Source organism: Podarcis liolepis (genome assembly GCF_965112155.1).
Source record: "Podarcis liolepis genome assembly, chromosome: 13".
Lineage (NCBI taxonomy): Eukaryota > Metazoa > Chordata > Lepidosauria > Squamata > Lacertidae > Podarcis > Podarcis liolepis.
Window position 1 is genome coordinate 33234734 of NC_139573.1, and position 22249 is coordinate 33256982.

Genomic DNA, 22249 nt, shown 5'->3' on the forward strand with positions numbered 1-22249 from the left:
AAGTCATGTGTAAAATTTTTCGGAGACACTGTTGATGGAATCTTTGGAGGTTGGTAGTACAATAGTTTTGTAAACAAGCATTTTGGTTTCCCTGTGAATGTCCCAGTCCTCAAACACTCTGCACTTCAATCGGGAGAAAGCCACACTGGCAGAGCTCAGGTGATGCTGGATTTCGGCATCAATGTTGGCCCTTGTGGAAAGATAACTGCTACTGGCACACGGAGGACCGTGACGAGTGCCAGAGCACACGGAAACACAGTTTACCTTCCCACCACAGCAGTACCTATTTATCTACTTGCACTGGCATGCTTTCAAACTGTTAGGCTGGCAGGAGCTGGGACAGAGCAATGGGAGCTCATCCCGTCACGGGGATTCGAACTGCTGACCTTCTGATCGGCAAGCCCAAGAGGCTCATTGGTTTAGACCACAGTGCCACCCACATCCCTGTATAATGGGCCCCAGAATTAATGAGACGCAAGGGCAAACCTGTTTACTTCAACTAACATTTCTTAATATATTTTGGACTTATCTTCATTGCTCAGATTTCCAAATGCGCTTTGAGATGCAGCTAGGTAATTAGAGATGAAGTGGAGTTGTTGCTTCTTTGAGGGATGCTGCAGAAAATTTGTTTTACATACTGGGTATCATACGACCATCCACAGAAGTGATTTCCAATGTCAAACCCTCTACAGTTGTAGCTGTTGTACTACAAGGCAATAAGCATCAATATTTGCTTCTCATAATTCTACTTTCAAGAAGCAAAATATTTCCTTACTGGCAGTCATTATGGCAGAACACAACTGGAGATGAAGTAGTTTCAAGCAAGGAACGTAGATTTTTCATTTATTGAGGCAAGCTGAAACTGAGGAACTTGTTCAGTTTTCTAACACATGACTCCCTGGTAAACTTGATTCTCTTCACTTGGTTTAAGCACTTCTCCTGATGACCATAGGAGGGAGGGGGGAAACTGCACAGCTAGGTAAATTATAGAAAAATATTCTGCATGGAGGCAGAGGGGTGGTAGCTCCTGGCAACAAAAACAAGCCTTTCGGATTGAGATTGGCTGAGTTGTACAGAAAGCTAATTGATAGAAAAGTATCCAGGACACCGTCTCTACACTGAAGTTGAGTACGGAAGGATGTGTAGAACAGAAAAGAGTGTGGCTTTGAGATTTTGGGGGAAACTTAAAAATAAATTACTGGGCACTTTACTTGGTACGGCAAAGTCCAGTTGCCCTCATGGACCTGGGTCCACTGGAGTCAATAGCAGATCTTCTAAATCTTTGCCTTTCTCAGATCCAGGACATATCTTTAATCCCAAATGCAACCCAGATCCACTGGATTATCATATTTGTAAGTCCGTTATTCTCTCTTTAGGATGATAGATGGCAGGGGCTCTCTGCAGAGGGCTTCTATAACGAACAATGAACCGTCACTTAGCATTGCCCCAAAGAGGAAATAAATCACCAGAAAATGAGGACACAGTTTTGTATAAAATGCAAATCAAGAAATAAATGCAAATTGAGAAATAATTACTGTAATTCAAATAGAAATACAGTACATCTCGCCATCATAGGGAAGACTGAGACAAAGTGACCGAGTAGGTACACGTCTGCTTGCCTGGTGCTGTTCACTGTTGATAGGCAACTCTTCCCTAACTTTCAGCTGGACTTGGGCTAGGCAGAGACTTCAAACAGAGAACGGTCCTCTGTAAAGTAAGACACATGGCCACCCTAAACTTACAACTCCCATCATCCCTGGCTATTGGCAATGCTGACTGGGGCTGATGGGAGCTGTCAATTGAAAAATCATGTTTTTGTGGGGGAAAAGCTCGGGATGTCCTGGTCTTTACTTTTTGAAATATGGCAGTCCTAGACTACGAGCCAATCAGAGTTGAGCTGCGGGCCTGCCAAGAAGGATTCAGTAGTTTGAATCTGTGGAAAGGCTGAGGCCTACTGAATACTCATATATATGAGCTGCAGATAATCTACTGCATTTCCCTAGAAAAGAGAAACACCCATTTATCTCATGAGGAGCTGGTTCATATTACTACACCCATTTTTATCAGCTGTCTTTGAATTACACTTCAGAATCTTTGTTCTCACCCGCCTGCCCCAAATTCTTGTTGCGTTGCCTCAGGACTTGTGCTAAATTAGTATTCTTTCTCTGTCTTTCATGCTCTGTGCTAACTTATATTTAAAACAGCGAGATAGCACTTTGAACTGAAATTAAACCTTCTGAAAAACACAGTTTTCAGAGATAACAGGAACTTAAACCACCCAATTCCCTTCCTGTTCCCTAGATAAAAACCCCTTGCCTTTCCCCAACCCCGATAAAGGAGATAGTATGATATCCCAGAGAGGACATGATCACTACTTTTTATTTTGCTGGCATTTGAGATTTTAATTAGATTACTGGTTATAACCAGAAGGGAAATATGCAAGTGTTCCTGGTTCAATTACAGGTTTCCAGATTATTCTGTTCATTCAGAGGGAAATGGTAAACATTTAAAAGTGGAATGGAAATGGAATTGACTTCTGCAGGTTTCAAGAAAAGGCAGGGGAGAGGCTCTTTGGGTAACCTAGATTCATATTAAGCCAGGTTTAATGTTCAACGAATTAATACGTAAGGCTGCAATATGATATCTCCATTTACTCAGTAGAGTAAGCCCCATTGAGCTCAGGGCTGCATGCAATCCATACATTTAAAGCCCATTTTGTTGTTTAGTCGTGTCCAGCTCTTCGTGACCCCATGGACCAGAGCACACCAGGCACTTCTGTCTTCCACTGCCTCCAGCAGCTTGGTCAAACTCATGTTCGTAGCTTCAAGAACACTGTCCAACTATAAATATATATATAGAGAGAGAGAGAGAGAGAGAGAGAGAACACTGTCCAACCATCTCGTCCTCTGTGATCGCCTTCTCCTTGTGCCCTCAATCTTTCCCAACATCAGGGTTTTTTCCAGGGAGTCTTCTCTTCTCATGAGGTGGCCAAAGTATTGGAGCCTCAACTTCAGGATCTGTCCTTCCAGTGAGCACTCAGGGCTGATTTCCTTAAGAATGGATAGGTTTGATCCTCTTGCAGTCCATGGGACTCCAGCACCATAATTCAAAAGCATCAATTCTTCGGCGATCACCCTTCTTTATGGTCATGGTCCAGCTCTCACTTCTATACATCACTACTGGGAAAACCCATAGCTTTCCCTACAGAATCATGAGAACTGTATTTTACACCTCACAGAGCTACAATAATCAGCATCTACACTTCCAAGAATTCTTTGGGGGAATTCATGCGATTTAAATATATGGTGTGTACGCAGCCTTAGTAGCAGCATTCTGGCTGCATGATTGTGTGTATAATTCTGTACAGAGCCCATGCACAAGAAAAATCCCATTTCATACTCTGGATTACTTCCATATGTCCCAGTTCAGATACCCGAGGAAGAAAGTCACATGTATTTGGTTTCAGTCAGAGTAACTGATGCCTGTTCTGCATGGGCTACATACGATAAAGAGGATGGAGCAACTCCCCTATGAGGAAAGGTTGAATCACTGGGGACTTTTAATTTAGAGAATAGGTAAGAGGTGACATGACAAAAAAATTCTGCCTACAGAAAAGCTTTTATCCTTTTCTCATTACTCTAGAACTCGTGAACATCCTCTGAAACTAAATGTGGAAAGATTCAGGACAGATAACAGAAAGTACTTCTTCATTCAGCACATAGTTAAAACTATGGAACTCACTCCTACCCAGGACAATGATAACCACCACTTGGATGGCTGTAAAAGAGGACTTGACAAATTCATAGATAATATTTTCCATAGCTATTAGCCATGATGGCTATGTTCTGCCTCCATAGCTGAAGGCAGTAATGCATTTGAATCTCAGGCGCTAGAAACCACAGAAGGGAAGAGTGCTATTGTACTCCAGTCCTGCTATAAGGTTGGCCGCTGTGAGAACAGGGTGCTGGCTCAATGGGCCTTGGGCCTGATCCAGCATGTGTTTTCTTATGCTCTTACACTCTTGTGCACACACACAGGATGTACATATGACTTATGGGGATGCAAATTGTCCCTCCCTGCTCATCTGGGTGGTGGGCTGGGTTGAGAGGTTCAAACTTCCCAGATCCCATTCCCAGCACTGTGTCTGCTGTAATCCTCCCTTGTTTTGTTGCTGACAAAATCATTTGGGGTTTTTTTTGGGGGGGGGCAGAATTTTTTGCTTGGGAGCTGTATTAGGCTCCCAGGCCAAGGATTAGCCACGCCAGACAAAATAGGACTATGCTGCGAGTCTCCCATTGAAATCAGTAAGGTGTTGACGCTGCAATCCAACGCAGAGACAGGTTTCAATAGTTCACCTAACTCAGCATAAAATACTCATCCGGCTCTTCCAAACATAAAACTGCGCCCACGCAAAATACGTATGAGAGATCTGGGATAAAAAAAACCAAAGTCTGCTTTAATACCTAATTATGCTGTCATAACTAAAAAAAACTATAAACCCAACAAGCCAAAGGTTTTCCTTAATTATGCTTTTTCCTGATGCTTATTTGTACAGGCGCGTGTAGGCTTTTTTTTTTTTTTTTTTTTGCAAAACGTTGTTTTTGGGGTGTCTTTTTTCGTTGCCGTTCTTCATTTCTGTAGAGAATTGACGGCTGGAGGGGCGGCGGCCGCCGCGCTAAGCTCTCGGGAGACAGCTGGGAGGAGAAGAGCGGAGGCACCACGTGACCCGCGCGTGCCGCATTTCTTCCTCTAGCCTCGGCGGCGGAAGGCGAGGATGCACTCGCGACAAACCGCCGCTCCCTCCCTCCCTCCGAAAAGGAGCGTCTTCTCTATCGCAATGCGCGTGCGCGAGCAGCGACCATGCCCTCCCCGCCCCCTCTCTCTCCCGCTCCCCACCTTTGCTTCGGTTTACTAGTTGACGTCTCTACCACGAGACTTGTCCGTCACGCGAGTCCCCTCCCCCTCATCCGCCGTAGAAAGAAAGAAAGAAAAAAGCCAAGCTCGGGTAACAACAGGGAGGAAAAGGCGCGGGCGGATCCCAATGGCCCGTGGTGGACGTCTCCTAGCTCTCTTCATTTCAGGCGCCTCGCGGTTGCCGCCGCCCTTCACTACCACCAGCGCGCAGGCGCTCCGGCGCGTGCGTCACGTCGCGAGCGCCCTCCGCCTCCCCGCTCCCCTCCTCGGCCGGGAGGGGGCACAGGCGCGCGAGGCCAAGGGGAGGAGAGAAAGTTGGAGCGCGCACGCGCAGTGGAGGCAGTCCTATCCACGGCCGTCTAAGGAGGGAGGAGGAGGGTGGCGGCGGAGGCAGCAGCAGCAGCGACAGCAGCACGACGACCCACAGCAGGTCAACTTGGCTCGCTCGCGGGAGGCCCTCGCCCCTTCTCTCTCTCGGTTGGGCCAGGTGCGGCCTGCTCCTCCCCATCCTCCTCCGCCTCCTGGCTTCGGTCTCCGCCTTCTGTCACTGGGGGGTCGCCGCCTCCCCCTCAGTGCGCGCGCGCGCTGGGCCTCCCCCTTCGCCTCAGTAGCAGCAGCAGCAGCAACCTCCGCTGCCGCCGCCTCGTCGTTCTCCTCAGCCACCTTCTCTTGCCGTCTCGCTGCCGCCGCCGCCGCGATGCCGGAGAAGCGGCCCTTCGAGCGGCTCCCGGGCGAGGTGCGCCCCATCAATTACGGGCTCTGCCTCAAGCCTGACCTTATCGACTTCACCTTCGAAGGGAAACTCGAGGCCGCCGTGGAGGTAAACGCGGGGCTGGAAGTGGGCGAGGCGAGTCGAGGGGAGGGCGCGCGCGCGTGTATGTGTGTAAAGATCTGAGGGTGAACGTGTGGGCTTGGGGTGGGGAAAGGAGTGCGTGTAGGGTTCGGGGCGGGCGATGGTGACTGTGGCTTGGAAGGCCCCGGTGTGTGGGGTAGGGTAGGTGCGCCCGGGGAAGAAGGTGGGGAGTTGGCCTCAAGAGGAGGAATGCGGGCGAATAGCTCCGTGATGGATAGAATTGGGGTAAGCGTCGGGTTTGGGTCTTGGGCAGCAGGGATGGGAAGAAGGTGCACGAGTAAAAAGGGGAGAAGGGTTTCTATGAAGTGTAGGGGTGGGGTGGAGTATTTGGGGGGACAGTGGTACCTGTTTGGCTGATTCTGGATCATGTTTCTGGGGGTGGGGCAGCCTCCCGAGGAGGTTAGTGGTTACTGCTCTTCAGAGATTTTGTATTGTGTGCGCGTTGTGTTGTTGTTGTTGTTTTAGGGAGGGGGGAGTTAAGACTTACCTGAGTGAGAAGGTATGCCTGCCTTTGGTGAAAGAGGGAGATCTGTTCTTTGAGTGTGCTGCTGGGAAGTACACTTCCAAATTGGGTGAAACTTGTCTAAAATAAGTGTGTTTCCTGGAATGAAGGACATGTTCTCTAGGATGGGAGGTGGCCTCTTGGCTTCTTCAAGAAGTTGAGAAGATTTTCTGGTTTTAATGAGGAAGTCTAATTCATAAGGGGTGGATACATTCTTGTAAGATTGAATAGGTTGGGGAATCCTGATGTTAGCAGTTTTTTATCTCTGGTCCTGTAGGTTTGGAGTAGGTTTCTTAGTTAGGATGGGAACAATTACTTGAGGAATTTGTGATTGAGGTTCTTCTTGGATTCATGACATATGGTGTATCTTTGACTATGCAAGGAGATTCAAGTAAGCGGTGTAAAATTTGTAGCAAAATGACCTCAGACGGGCAATATTCAATTATTTTGGATCAGAATTATAAAGGAGCAAACCATGAGTTTGGCATGTCTTAGCTTAGAATTAAGGGCAGGAACTTTCTTTGGAAAGGTTTTTTTTTTTTAAAGTGTTGAGCTTGGGAGACTTTTGCCAATGAGTGTCATGTTGAGAATTATATGTGCAGGACATTCCTCTTGGACTCAGGGTAAGAGATGGGGGGACTGTTGGTTCATGCTTTTCATGGCTTCCTTAATAGGGAATAATATGAGCAGATGAAGGAGTGCCTTGCTCAGCAGTAGGGCTTTTGTGTGATGTGAAAGGTAGTGGAATGGAGTATGTATCTTTCAGTAGATTGTTTGTATCTGCAGTCTCAAGTTATGTGATAGTCCGCCTATTAGGTGTGGAAGTGAGTAGAGCTTAGGAAAGAGATGCAAGTGGAATTGTTTCCTTATGTCTTGGTACACATTCTTGTGATGCTCTTTCTTTCCCTGTGTCTCTCCTAAGGAATCCTAACAAAACAAAAAAAATCCTTCCAGTAGCACCTTAGAGACCAACTAAGTTTGTTCTTGATATGAGCTTTTGTGTGCATGCACACTTCTTCAGATACACTGAAACAGTTGGTCTCTAAGGTGCTACTGGAAGGAATTTTTTTTTCAACTATGGCAGACCAACAAGGGTACCTACCTGTAACTAGAACTAAGGAATCCTATTAGTGATCTTTATCCATTGCCTTACATTCCCATAGGGCAAGACTCCTAACAAAGCCTAAAGAAATGTGTGTTTTGTGTTGCTGATATTGTTTTTGTAGTCAGTATTTTTTACTTTTTCCTCAGTATTGTAGTAACACTGCTGTTTTTTCTTAGATTTGGGATTGTTGATTTCAGTCAGCAGAACAGTGGGATGATTCTTGGGTAAAGTTTCTGCACACTGTTAAAATGCAGACGGGATGGAGATTGATAGGCCTGCTTATTTCAGCTACCTATCTGAGAAAATGTCTGTGCAATACACAATCATGACATCAGGTTTCTTTTAACACAGAGGACAGTTTTCCTTGAAAACAGGTGTGTGAGAAATGCAGTTTGCTAGATTTCTCTGGGCTCTTTCCTAATCTGGGATCATTCAAATGAATAAGGTACAGTTTAAGATACCAGGAAGAGCCTCAGTTCTTTGTAACACAGCTCTTTGTCATAGAGTTCTAAAACCCTGTCATTAATAATGAATCCTTCATGAGTAAGGCTGGTTAAGTCTCCTGGGGCATAATTCGGTCAAGAGGAGTACTGTATGCTAAACTAGTTCTATTTCTGGCGTATTTTAGATTTGGGGAGGATGGCATGATATAAATTGGAGAGAATTTCTGGGACTGGTGAGAACCTTGAAGAATACTGTTGGTGAATAAAAGTTATTAAGACTGCAATCCTATTCTTACTTATCTAGGACCAGGCCCAATTGAGTTGAATAGGCCTGACTTCTGAGTAGACATGATTAAGATTGCACTACAGATAGGAAGGAAATGTAGATTTTTTTAATTGCTTCTATTTCCTTTAGCTAATACGGCAGTCTCCAAAACTTTGCTAAAATACAAACCTATGTCCTGTAATGTTTATTTGCACTTAGTTTCTACTAGCTGGTCTTTAGACTGACATTTAAAATTGGAAAGTTTCAAACATGCTATAATCAATACTGAGAAAATGTATATTTTATATGACTCAGCAATTCCTTAGATTTCAGCATTAATTCAGGCAGATGGATCACCAGGAGCCTGGGACTTTTCCTGGTTCAGGCTAGTACTAAAATACCCCACAATATTTAGTTTTGTTCAGAGTGCTTCAATTCTAAGTCCCGACCAGATAGTTCAGCCATGACATTGAAGCCATGTCTAGAAATCATAGGTGGTGGTGGTCTTGGTGTTTTAAAAAAAGGTTTGATAGTTTCCTTTCATTCAACAAGAGCATATCTGCAAGAGCATTCAAGTGAGCTAGTTTGCAATACAAACTAGTTGTTTCAGCCTTTAAGGGTACATGCAAACCAACTGAATTATTTATAAGGGGAAGTATTTTCAAGACACTATAGATATTAAAAGACAAGTTAAACTCCATTATTCAGAAGGCAGCAGTGTCCAGAAAGAGCCCCAACTGACTGGGATGGAGAAAATTTGTTTTGTCCATAACTGGCTTTGTGTCTCAGCAGGAGCAAATTTCACTTTGAAGTGTTGAGCGAGCGTATTTGGCTACATAAGCAGAGCAGGAAACACTGAAAGGTGACCAGTTGTGTAAATACCATGGAGACAACGTGCAGGGAAATGGAATGCAAGTTGTTAAAATGATTCTGATTTTGAAAACAACTCCAGCAGAGAGTGGTGTGCATGTTTCCAAGTTAACTGTGGACTGTGGTATGTCTGTTGATGGGGGTTGGGTGGGAGGAAGGGAAGAGAATGAGGCTATAAACGAACCACCAGTTCAGTTAAATAAAAACATGATTTCTCAAGCAAATGTGTTCAATAAGTGTGGTGACACTTGCAAATGTTGGGTGTTAAATTAGGATGGAAAGTAGCCAAGATTGAACAAGGCGTATTAATTATTTCCCCTCCACCTTGCTGCAAAGGTTCCTTGGTCAATTATGCTAGCACCCTGTGACTGGCTTTTGACACTTGTAAAAATCATTTCAAAATGTGCTGTAGTTTGTGGCTGATGATAACACACTTAAAATAAGAGACAATAACATTTTCCCTGTTTGAGCCCTAGCATAGAATTGAGCATGTTTCCAGTAGTTATTTAGCTTAAACTTAGCAAGTTCCATTTCATAGTTTGAGGAAATTCTGGGTAATTTCTGAAATTGCTGTTTTAAAGTATCTTGAGATAATGTTCAGGAATCCGAATGTGTGTGCTTAACACACTTAAGTTACTTTCTGAAGCATTCCTGACAGTTGTCTTAAGTTAAAATTTATCTTGAAAGCCTTCAGTTGTATAAGAAGGGTCAGAATATGTGCTTAGGTATATGCTAGCAGCTTATAAGGTGGCCCAGTGCCTACAGTATGTCTTGGGGCCTTGATTCAAGTTACAGATTGACCCTGCACTTGCTTGGTGATTTTGAACAAATCCCCAGGAGGAAAATGGGAGTAATATATTTCTGTTGTAGTCAGTGTGTCTAATTTGAATCAACCTCCTATTAGAAGGGAGGTCAGAATGATCTGAAAATAACTTAGAATATCTCTCGATTTTGTATTTTTCAGTGTGTGTAGAAATGAAAAACAAACCTAACTTAATAATGTTGAGTGTCTTGTGAATGATGATTGTGATATGTCCTAATCTACAGGACCTGAAACCAGAAGTAACTTGGGAGAAAGCCAGTATTGCTTTGTGACTGCACAGGTTCATGCTAAATCCTGGGACAAAATACTTTCTCACTTGAAGGTTAAAGGGAGCCAGTGTGGTATAGTGAACAGTGGGGGTAGTGGACTTTGACTAGAGAGACCTGGCTTCAAATCCTCCACTGAGCCATGAAGCACATTGCATGACCTTAGGCCAGTCACTATCTCACAAGGTTGTCAGGATAAATCCCTGTGCATGTTGCCCTAAACTCCTTGCATAGAGCATGGGATACAAAGGTTAATAATAAAAAAGTAATAAAATGTTGCCACCTGAGTAACTTGGAGTTAGCCAAACCTTGAAGGAAACATTTTCAGCTGTGTCTTGAAAGTGTAATTTCCTCTACTATTTCACAAGGTCAGTGAACAATCATAGAACAACTGAAAACCATAATGTTAACCCACCAATTTAAGCACCAGATTAGCAGAAGGTCAACACACTTATCAGTGAAAGAGACATGTAATAGGAGTTCAGCTGTTGCAGAGAGTTTCCATTGGTGACAACTTAATGCACTTCAGTTTCCAATGAGATATGCTAAACGGTGCTTGTAACCTCATTTTAGGACACTAAGTGGCCAAGCATATAAGCTTTTTAATTGAACCCTTTGCTTTGGCAGCTCTCTTGTTCATACCAGCTCTAGAGAACAGGAAACTTTGATCATCTGATAAGATATTTGATTATTATTGATGCTGTAGCAAGTCACATTATTTCAAAGGCTGGTAAATGAGTTACACTTTATTTTCAGCCTTTCATTTTGGCACTGCTTTGTTTTTCTACTTGGTAAAAAACTTGTCATATTGGGAAGAAAAACCCAATGCTATGATGTGTTTAAGTGTAATAAACTGGCACATAGTATGTTAACACAATCACTAAGTTTATTGGTAGCCACAAAAATACTTCCCTGTCTAGTGACCCATTACAATTGTTGTGCAACATTTTCATTTTTTGTTGAAGAACCATGAAAGCACAATTCGTTGTTGATAAGGCAATTTATTATGGCTACGGTACTGGATATACTTACCTGGAGGGACGTGGGTGGCACTGTGGTCTAAACCACTGAGCCTCTTGGGCTTGCCAGTTGGAAGGTCGGTGGTTTGAATCCCTGTGATGGAGTGAGCACCTGCTGCTCTGTCCCAGCTCCTGCCAACCTAGCAGTTCGAAAGCATGCCAGTGCAAGTAGATAAATAGGTACTGCTGTGATGGGAAGGTAAACAGCATTTCCGTGCACTCTGGCTTCCATCATGGTGTTCTATTGCACCAGAAGCAGTTTAGTCATGCTGGCCACATGACCTGGAAAGCTGTCAGTGGACAAATGCTGGCTCCCTCAGCCTGAAAGCAAGTTGAGCACTGCAACCCCATAGTCACTATTGACTGGACTTAACCATCCAGGGGTCCTTTACCTTAAAAAAAAAAAAAAAAACTTTCCTGGAAATAAGTTCAGTGAGATAAATGGAAGCTCTGAATAGATATGTATATTTAATAAATTTGTCCATAAAAATACAGTATTTTCTCATTGCAGCTTAACAACATTTAAACACTATAAAATTATCTAAAATATAAGCAACATAAATGGAATCACAACAGCAAAAACATAGGATTGTAATGCAAACAGCAGTATTTATGCTAAGTTTAAAAAGTCTCTGGCTCCATTCTTTCATAAGGTGTCTCTTCTTTTTATCCTGGAAACTAAAATACTCTTATCTTTGAAATTAAAAAAACAACTACTCTTGAGGCACAGTACAGAGGCTGGGTTCCATAAACTCTTACACTGGCTTTCCCCATTGGTGAGCACTCCTGTACTTTCTGTGAAAGCGCTGTTTCTGCCAATGACCACCTCTACTTTCATGCACAAAAAAACCTTGGTGGCAGAAAGGAGAAATGATTTCTTTCCCACTGGGCATTTGGGAGATGCAGCAGAAAGGAGATGCTGCTGGCTTTTCCTGCAACATCAGATGGGAAGAAAAAATGTCCCTTTGGAGGGACTTGAGGGAATGATGCATCAATGGTAAGCGCTGGTTTACCACTGTTAAGCAATGATTCAGATAGTAAACTAAGCCATAAACTTAAAACCCCAAAGTGTTTATAACCTCATATCCTTCTCAGTGCTCAGTTGAGAACACCTTGCTGTGCTACCTGCTCTGTATGGGGTTTAGACATCAAAGGATCATGGATACTTTTTTATTAATTTGCAGAATTCCTCCCACAGGGAGTTTGTGGAGGTCCTTGCCTTGAACAAATTTTTGAAACAGTGTAAAATCTTTTTGTATGGATAAACATTTAGTAGTTTTAAATAAATGTGGGGGTGATTCAGGGAGGGAAGGAGGAGATATGTAACTTCATGGTTAGTTCTGAATGTCCAGTTCAAAACATAGGCAGAGGTCTTTCCCAGCCTTACTGAGTCTTTGGAGAGCTGTTCCCCACAATACTGGGCCAGAAAACTAATTTCACCTTTGACCTTGAAACTGTATTGCAAGCCTGTATTAGAGCCAAAGCATTTTTATGGTGTGACATATTCTATGAGAATAAGGGTACCAGGTATTAAGGGTGCCTTCCCTTACATTGGAAGCTGACTTTAACTTTGTGAGCCACTGTAAAATAATGCCCTCCAAACTATAATAGGGTAGGTTTCTGCTATGCATATAAGCTGTCAGGAAAATGTCAGATTGTGAATGGCATCTTCTACCTTAAAGGTCAGACAAAGGAAGGGACCTTTTAAATCTCTTCATTTGTAGTGTCTCATTGGTCTTCTGATTTAGCTGAAGGACATGCTGATGTACTTAGTAAACTTTAACCTGCCTGCTGCTTTTTATAGCTTGCTTGTTCAGTATCTGCCAGGTTTGTAGATCATGCTGATTAGGTGTTAATTTTGTGTTTCAGTTCAGTCTGTTTAAGATGCTGAATATCTTCGACTGTGTGTGCGCAATATATTTGTACACTGGTTGGGCAATAGTTGAAGGTCAAAAATTTTAACACAGTAATACGTTTTCACTGGAGGTTCTGAAAATTACAGTAACTAGGGCAATGGCTGGGATCCAAAGATCCACACAACTAGTTCTACACACTTAAAAAGGATGTTTGACGGTTTCCGTGAGCTGTAGCTTCTTATGCCACATAACAAATGATTTTTGATAATCTGGGGATTTTTAGAAGTTGTTTGCGTTATTGTATAGGGTGCTTTGCTATTCAAAGAGAAAAAAATATTACTAGATATGCAAAGGTACTTGGGCATACCTAAAGTAGATCTTTGAATACTCACGAATTGCCTTTTGTAGGTAGCAATATTTCAGGCAGGATATCTTGGAATTCCTGGCATTCGTGTCTAGCCTGTTGGTCCATTATTTCTAGATCTAGGCAGATTTGGCCCTCCAACCTCTGAAATTCCTGATGTCAGCAACACTGTAATTAGTTAAACTCAGCCAAGTGGTTATACAAGTTTAAGAACAACTTTTGCATAGGAATTGACTTTGACAAAGATTGTCAAACTGTCATCTGAATGCTGAATTGCATTCTTTTCCTGCATAGAACAGGAGTCTTGAGCAGAGGAAGCTGTTGCTTTGTTTTCTATTAGCAGATTTACTGCTTGGATACTATAATCCACATTGGATGCAAATCAGTGGGAAAATGTGGTTGCCTAGATAAGGCCTTATAATTACTGTAGCTGCTTTCATTTGTTCACAGATGTGATCTTACAAAGCTCTTTCTGTTGTTGGGTGGAAATTGGTTTGATTTCATGTATTTTGGAGAATAAATAACTTGGTCACAGTCCAAGATATTGGGAGGGCTAGCTGTCTGGCATGGACTATAAAGTTGTAAGCAGTGGTGAATTCTGATTGAGGGATTAGCTGCTCATCTCACTGCTCACTCTCCTGGCCTCTACATGCTACTTCTTCTCTTAGAACTTTGTCCTCATCCATACTTTAATGAAGAGCATAGTGCATAAAAGAGAATATAAAGAAGGATATATCCTAGGCTAAAGTTATTGTGTGTTTTAAAGTTCAACACACCAATTATCCACACATAGATTGCTGGTATATAAAAGTCTATCTATCTCTAAAATATACCTAAAACGTTAATAGAACATATTATAATAAAAGATGGTGTAATATAAAATATAATGAAAGGCTAACTATTAAAAGCAAGGATGCAGAACTTGTGGCCCTCCAAAAATAGCTGGATTATAGCTGCCGTCATCTTTGACCATTGGCCAAGCTGGGTGGGGCCCCAACAACATCTGGAGGGCCGCAGGTTCCCCATTGCTCTGTTAAAGTTATTCAGATTATAGGAGCAGTACATGGGAAGTGCAACCTTGCTTCTGCTTCACAACCTCTGTGAATTATGATACCATCAACTGTGGTATCCTCTTGGACTAGTGCCACGGGATAGGAATTTGGGGTGCTCTGTTATAGTTGCTCTAGTCCTATCTACATGGCTAAATTCAGGGAGTGACATTGGGAGAGTATTTTTTAGCGCTGTGGCAGTTGTGCTATGTGTCGTGCCTTCCAGATGTTCATCAACCCCAGTCAGGACGGTCAATTGCAAGGAAGACAGGAGTTGTAAAGAACCTCTGGAGGGCACCACATTGACTACTTTCTATTGAATAACATACAGACTCCACATTCAATCCACTTGACCACAGCTGACTACTGCTGCTGAAAATATCAACATGAGGTTCTATAATAAGGAACACAGACTTCCCATTTTATGAAATAATGTTTTCACCGGTGCATGGGGATTCTGTATTGTGCATGCACTGTATTAATGGGAAAACTTTGTTTTGATCTCATTTATCAGCATTTTTTCTAAAACTTGCATTTCTTTTTGTAGAAAACTGATATTCCCTACAGTTGTTCAAGCTATCACATGTTTCCTTAATAGTCAGGGCTGGCCTGTCTATGAGGCAGGCACCTCAGGCAGTAGAATCCAAGGGGCACATCCATGGGTGCACCTTTCCCGCTGGAGAAGCAAGAAGTGGTTGCAGTGGGTTCTGATGAGATCTCATGAGAGCCTGCAACATTTCACAGATGCCTCTGGATGCATTGGGCAATCTCGCCAGAACCTTGTAAGCTGCAGCTGCACAACCCTGGTCAGCAAGGCTTTGGTGGAGGTGGCAAGGGGGGAGGCAGGCAGTGCATGGGCAGGGCAGCACCTTCCTATTACACCTTAGCTGGTGAAATTGGACAGGCTGCCCCTGTTAATAGATGTAATCAAGAATGGCATTAGTATTTCCAGTAATTGTTCGCTGTTTGAGGTGTTGTTGCAGGAAAACTGGAAGTGAATGTTTTTGATGAACATACAGGGTTGTACCCAACATTAGTTATATTCTGAGTATAACTGAAATGAATGGGCATGGCTAACCCAGATCCATAAATTTCAGTGGGTCTGGTCTGAGTAAAACTTAGTTGGATGCAATCCATAGTTTCTGTTCTAATTACTTGATTTTTTTTGAAAAAAATAGTTCACATGTCAGTATTCATGTTTGTACTAGCTGCTTTCCAGAAAACAAATTTTCCAGTTCTGTAAGAGGCTTTCAAATATTAATCACCATTGCATAGCTCTTTCCTTAATGTATCTGCTTCCCTGCAAAGCATTTAATGTCTGCATTTTCTATTTGCCTGCAATATAAAATGTCGTATGTTGAACTGCATTTGGATACTTGCTTTTGTTGCTCTCAAACAAGATTTAATCCTGAGCGTATCATGTAAGTGAAGCCTTATTGAAATCAATTTGACTCCTGCTAGCATGAGTCCATTTTCACAAGCTCGCATTTTCTATAAACTGCTGCCTGTGTGCATAATTTGTTGATGCCTTGTTTCTGGATCTTCATGGGGCTGAACATTTAATTATATGTAACCATTAACTTGGTTTCTGTAAATGTTTTCTGGTGCTTCACACACTCTTGAAAGGCACTGATGTGTGTGTGCAAGAATATTAACATATCACATTTAAATGACAATGAAGGTACATTCAAAAACAGCCTCTCATGTTGTTCAGGGCCACATATTGGTTGTTCATGTATTATATGTTCTGGAGTGTGTAGGACAGGGGTGGCTAACATTTGGCACTCAAGATGTTGGATTCCTAACTCCCATCGCTCTGACCATTGCCCATGCTGGCTGGATCTGATGGGAAGCCACCTCTGGTGTAGGGTGTTAAAGGTACAGTATATCTTTAAAGTTAAATGTGGTACCATTCCCTTTGGGTCAAATATGGATTAGCTGTTTCTCTTTATTGACATGCTACATAGTTGCCTGGCTTGATATTTGAGTGGACCTAGTTTGCTAAAGGAGTCTTGTTGGATAGACTGAAAATTTAACTTGCCTGACAAGCATTGGTTGTTGGGGCCTTCATGTGTTGGATCTGTCAGTTAATTCCAGTTGGTTCTCAATGCATAGTAACTATGGAACCGTATGGGGGGGCATGGGTGTTGATGGGAATGCTAGTCTTCTGAATTCACTATTGAGATTTGAACAAATTTGTATCATTTGGGGATTCGTGGCTTTTTAATAATAATACTGTGGTGGTATTGTTCTTGTTTGTTACTTTGGTATGCATTTTTGTATTTTTATATTGTAAACCACCCTATAATTCTTGGATGAAGGGTGGTATAGAAATTTAATAAATAATAACAATAACTGCGGTGCATGCAAAACTTGAATAGTATTTTAGGGTTAAAATACACAACCAGTTTCCTGAAAATCAGCTTTTTCTGTAGAGGCACCAGCATGTAGAGAGCTGAAAAATTATTTTGGATTTCTGAGTATCAGTTTAAAACTTCTAGGAACTTGTGTGACCACAATTTTGGACTTTTCCCAACCCTAGCTGATACAGTGTTGTGGGCTAGCTTAGGCTGCAGATTCCAGTTGACTTTCCAGCCACTGTGCAATCCTTGCTCTCCTTTAGGTATGGTAAACTACTTATCCAGAGGGAATATTCTGTATTGAGCAAGTTGCTCACTGTGAGATTGTAATACTCACTATAAAGTTATAAATATAATGATTGTTCACTATGTTGTAAACAATCACTCCTGTGAAAATGCTGTAGGTGTGAATGGAGTGGTCTTGGGTTTTATTTGCATTGAAGCAGCTTTAAAAGTTCACTTCAACAGCTTGCCAAACTTTTTTAAAAAAATGTTACCGTACTCAATGTTAAATGAAACATTAAGCTATAAAGTTGAATGTGTATTTTACAGGTGAAGCAGGCGACTAATCAGATTGTGATGAATTGTGCTGACATCGACATCATTACAGCTTCTTATGCACCGGAGGGAGATGAAGGTAAGAGGGAATTTGCATGTAGCTTCTGTATGTTCAGTCTCCAGATGCAATATTGATCAAATAATGAGTTGTTACAAATAATTAGTTGTACAGCAAGTGTTTCCAGATTGTTTTGACATAGTGACTTTAAAGTAATCTCTCCCTTCTACATTTTGGATGATGTCTAAAATCCGCAGCATATTAGAAAGGAAAATGTATTCAAGTAAAAAAGAGATAATGACTTGGTTTGTGCATAATACTGAGCTAAAAAATGGCTAAGTATGAATATCCAAATGTGTTGGGTACACTGAATGAAAATTTCACAGCTGCTTTGCTCCTCCCCTGGTTTTGCTGCTGTCACATTACCCAAAGCAAAGCCATGGTTTGACTTAGTGTTATATGCGAACATGGGCTCATAGTTTATCTCACTCTAAACAAACCGCAAGCTGTGTAGTAGCCAAGGTTTGTTCTTGCCTTACTGCTCATGGTTTCTTTGGGGAGATATGTGGAAACCTGGGCTTGTTCAGCAGCAGCTGGGCCTGGGGAAGAGTAAAATGCCTTTAGTTTTCATTTTGTGTACTCATGCATATGGAACCATCATTTGGCTTGGTCTTATGTGTAACCAGGCCATTATAACTTTTTTGCTTTAAAACATCTTCCTCTATCATATTATGCAGCTTGTTAATTCATGCTTAGCCATGGTTTGGCTTAGTGCTACGTGAGAACTGGGGCATTGTGATAAAAATCTTGGGTTTAATAAGATTATGGCTTGTCCCAGATCTTCAAGAAAGTGAAGACGCTTGATTAAGGAGGCATTGTTGTGGCTGCCAGCACCATCACCTCAGTATTTTCAGCTGCTGCATACTTTGTACCAAGTCTACAAAAATGTGATCTTGAAAAATGGGTATAGTTTACCAGCCATGTATGGTGTTACACTAGTGATGCAAAACTGGTTTTGGTTGCTGCAGGGGAATTGTTGAGTATCTGACTGTCAAGCACAGATGGTTGGTAGGCTACATTTGTTTGGGATGGTTGTAAGTTTGTAGGCCAGCCTTCGATAAAATGCCTATTTAACATGCCCTAGAGATGACTTTTTGATCAGGATTTAACTTGGGCAATGATCCACCCTCCTCTGGAATGTGTGACTTGGATTACTTGAATGAGTAATCTGAAACTGGTTTGTTTTGTGGATAGCTTTTTGTGGTGCAACTTCTCTTTGTGACACACTGGATTGAACTGCAGTGGTTGTGTGTGGTAGTGACAGCATAAGAACAGAAGAGCCCTGCTGGGTCAGGCCCAAGGCCCATCTAATCCAGCACTGTTTTCACAGTGACTAGCCTATAGGTAGCTCATACTCACAGCAGCTCTCCTACTTGTAATGCCCAGAAAGTGGTGGTCAGAGAAGCATTGCCTCTTAACACTGAAAGTTCTACATAGCCATCATGACAAAGTGATGAGCTTATCATGCATGGTTATGTCCTCATTTAAGTCATCCAGGTTGGTTGCTACATTTTACTGTAGTGGATTCCATAATTGTGGTCTGCCTCACAGTAAGGGATTGGAGTAGACAATCAATTCGTCTCCCTCAGTCAGCCAGTCCTATGCCACTTATATATAACTTCAACATACAAAAGGTGATATGGGGGGTAGAAGAGGATTCCTGGTGACCTTTCCACCTGCTGAAACCTCCTTTTCTCTCCCCATTGAGAATTTTATCAAAATTGAATAGGGGCGGGTGGGCAGATTCCTGCCTGTTTAAATCTATGTTAGTACAATTGAGCTGACAGGAACACATCTGGATTTTTTGATTCTCTGCAAAGCTCAAAGCACATGATATCTGGTGAGAGCACATGGATGGGGACTAGAAAGCTCAGTTCAGCAGGGATTTTGCATGTGCGCCAAAAGTATGTTCCTTATGCAGCCGATGGGGAGTGGGGATTTTGACCACCTTTCATCCCTTGCGGATGAGAGAAGAATCTGGCCCACCAGCTGAATTCAGTTCTCCATCACCTGTACACAGAAGCAGGTATATTAACCATGAGGGACGGGGTTGACTGTTGGATGGACTGCATCAGACAGATAATTTTTTTAAAATATATCATTTATTGCTACTATTACTTGTGAATGTATATGCCACTTTTTTGCAAGACTTACACAAAAGTAGCATAGTTTTAAAAACAGTGATGGCACTTTAAAATAGTGGGAGTCATGGGATTGCATGCTCCTTCCCTCCTCAAGTATGATTTCTCTTCCCAGCCTTAAATTAGGGTTACCTTTTAACCAAGAGCTGAGACCAGGATTTGAGGTTTTTCCCATGGTTGAGAGAACCTCATTAGCATCATCTGTGATTACTATTAGTGCTGATGTAACATGGAACCACAATTAGGACTGGCAGTGCAGGGGAATTTTTGTGGGAGGCAAGGGGCCAGAAAGATCTAGTAAGCTATCCTGCAATCCCCTCATGATCTCATAATGGTGGTTAAAATATTGGGATTGTTACATCTGTACTGGAATTATGTGCCTTATCTTTCCACAGTTAGCTGACCAGAAACTTTTCCATTGTAGAACTTCCTGTTCTGGCTTTCTCAGTGTTGTCATGCTCCGGTTCTGAAGGCCTTGCCTTTCAAAGTTTTGAATGGCATGCCAAGCCATATCTGTATTAAAAGCTTTTGCGAAATTCAAAGCATAATTTATCTTTCTTGTGGTTGTGCTGTAAAATAGAGGGTGACTGAAATGTTTAATTTCTAATATTTATATATTTCTGAAGGATTAAGGCAGATATTCTAAAAACTGCTGATATGTAGTAGAAGTCTTTGCTACTTGTCTAAAAGTGAGCAGTGATTAGGTCAAGTATAACTCAGGGAGTTATTCCAAACCTAGTGCCACAATCAAAAAAGGCCTCCTCTCTCACACGCTTCTTCTGCACAAGTGAAGGTGGAGAGGTTTCTGAGAAGATCGGCGGAAGTTCTTGGAGAGTCAGTTCTTAAAATATTTTGGACCCAAGATGTTCAGAACTTGATCCTCAAAACAAATTTGTAAATAGTGCAGCTAGCTAAGAAGTAGTTTAATATGATCTGATCTTCCATACTGTATTTGGTCAGTACCCTGTAAGTCTCATTCTAAACTAGTCTTATCTTCAAGGGCATTTCCATGTAAAGCATGCTATAGTAGTTAACAAGGAGGTGTCTAGAGTATGAATAACTGAGGAGAGGTTTGGTTTCTCAAGGAAATGGATGAAGCTCCTCTTTCCTGCCTCCACATGGAAATGCAAGGGTGCATTTGGGCCTAGGAATATTCCCAGCATGCAAGCCTGCAGCTTCAGAAGGGAGTGCAACCCTATGAAGAGCAGGTTGTATGCATACTTGCACTATCATCAGAATTGTTCAGCCTCTGACTTGGGCTTTTGTGAGACCCAGATCAGTCATAAGGAAGCCTGTCTCAGTGGCTAGTTGGATCCAGTCAGTAGAATTGATGTCTGTGGCTTCTTAGGGTGTGGTGATCATGGTATCCTTCATAAGTTAAATCCTTTCAGGTAATGGAGTTCCCTCCTGTGTGGGCCTTTGCTTTACTCCCAGAATTAACGTCGCACATCACAGCTTAGTGGAAAACATTTGGTATTGAAACAGTGTAGGCAGTAGGTGATCTATCAGGCATTGGCAATGAGAACAGACATTTCTTACATTTCCTTATCAATTTGATTAATTGATTAGATCTGCTTTTTGCTATTCTATATGCCATAAAGTTTTCATTTTGATCCACAAAGTGGAATTTGATCCACAAAAGTAGGTTTCCCCTATGACGCACCAGAAGAGAAGATCCACACAGTTTGATTTTGGATTGCCTATGCGGCAAAATGTTTTGCTTTTCTATTAATACTCTTTTTTGTCTTTGTGATGAGAGCTCACTTGGAGCTCTGAGAGTATCATTTTTAAAAAATGCATTTGCTTCTCTGTTGTGGCTTGAGGAGAATACAGTTGATTGGTAAGGGCACGCAGGGCGAAATGGATTATTCTTCTTTGGGGATCTTGAATTAGATTATCTTTCCAGCTCTGTGATGGTATGTGCCAGTGAATAGAATACTGGACCTGAGAGATGAGGTTTCAAACCCTTGCTCTGTAATGGACTTACTGGGTGAGCTTGGGCAGGACTTTAAAAATATCAGATGTCTAAAATGTTGTTCCTAACCTGCGGAAACATTTCATGCTCCTTGTTCTCTATCGAGCTAGTTTTCAGTCTATAGAATGGTGAGAATAACTCCCTTCAGAATGGCTCTAAGGATAAAGCAATTGAGTTTTAACACACAGGAATCATTAAATCTGTAGCTTCAGCCTTTATTACTTCAATTTAATCTAGGTTGTATCTAGTGGGAATCATAAGAGGGATTTACCAGCACTACCATAAAAAAATGTGTTTTTGTGTTTGGGTAGATCCGTGGAAGACCTAAAGGAACATGATACATTGCCTTAAAAAAAACTGGGTTGATTTTTATCTGGTGAATGGAAGCCTTTCAGTCTTGCATGGGCAGCATTATAAAGCACACCAGCAAGTATGTACCTTTATTCTAAGGAAGCTGTGTTTAAAGGGACAAGAAGGTTCAGTGCTGCTTCTCCTTTTCCTCTCACTCAGTTCCTCCTTTGTTTTTCTTCCTATCCTTGCATTCAGCCAGCCACATCTTCCCTTCCTTTTCCTTTTCTCCAATTTTGCATGTGTCAGCCTCCATTCTAGCCAACTCCTGCTCCCACATGTGCCTGTGTATTTTTGTATGTTGTGAGCTGCTAGCATCCATCAAACCATAAGGTGTCATCAGATATTTAGTGGTCCCTGGACAATAGTTTGAGAAGTGCTTCCTTACTTGGAGCAACATGTCCTAAGTCAAGTCTAGCACAGTTACAGGGAATGGAGGCACCTTGCTCAAAGGTGCATTGTGGTCAGCCCCTCTGAAGT

The 22249-nt window shown here is 42.1% G+C and overlaps 1 protein-coding gene across 2 annotated transcripts in view; it reads left to right on the plus strand.

Annotated features, from left to right (window-relative positions):
• Nucleotides 1–4841: 4841 nt before the first annotated feature.
• The window catches only part of NPEPPS (aminopeptidase puromycin sensitive), a 69697-nt gene continuing 52289 nt past the window's right edge, over nucleotides 4842–22249 (plus strand). Inside the window, exons 1-2 of one of the 2 annotated variants that reach the window (XM_083469511.1) lie at nucleotides 4842–5734; nucleotides 17242–17326. In XM_083469511.1, the coding sequence (XP_083325637.1) occupies nucleotides 5042–5734; nucleotides 17242–17326 (778 nt within the window). In that variant the 5' untranslated portion in view covers nucleotides 4842–5041. The remainder of the gene's footprint in view (nucleotides 5735–17241; nucleotides 17327–22249) is intronic. The other variant, XM_083469512.1, reaches the window with a different exon arrangement.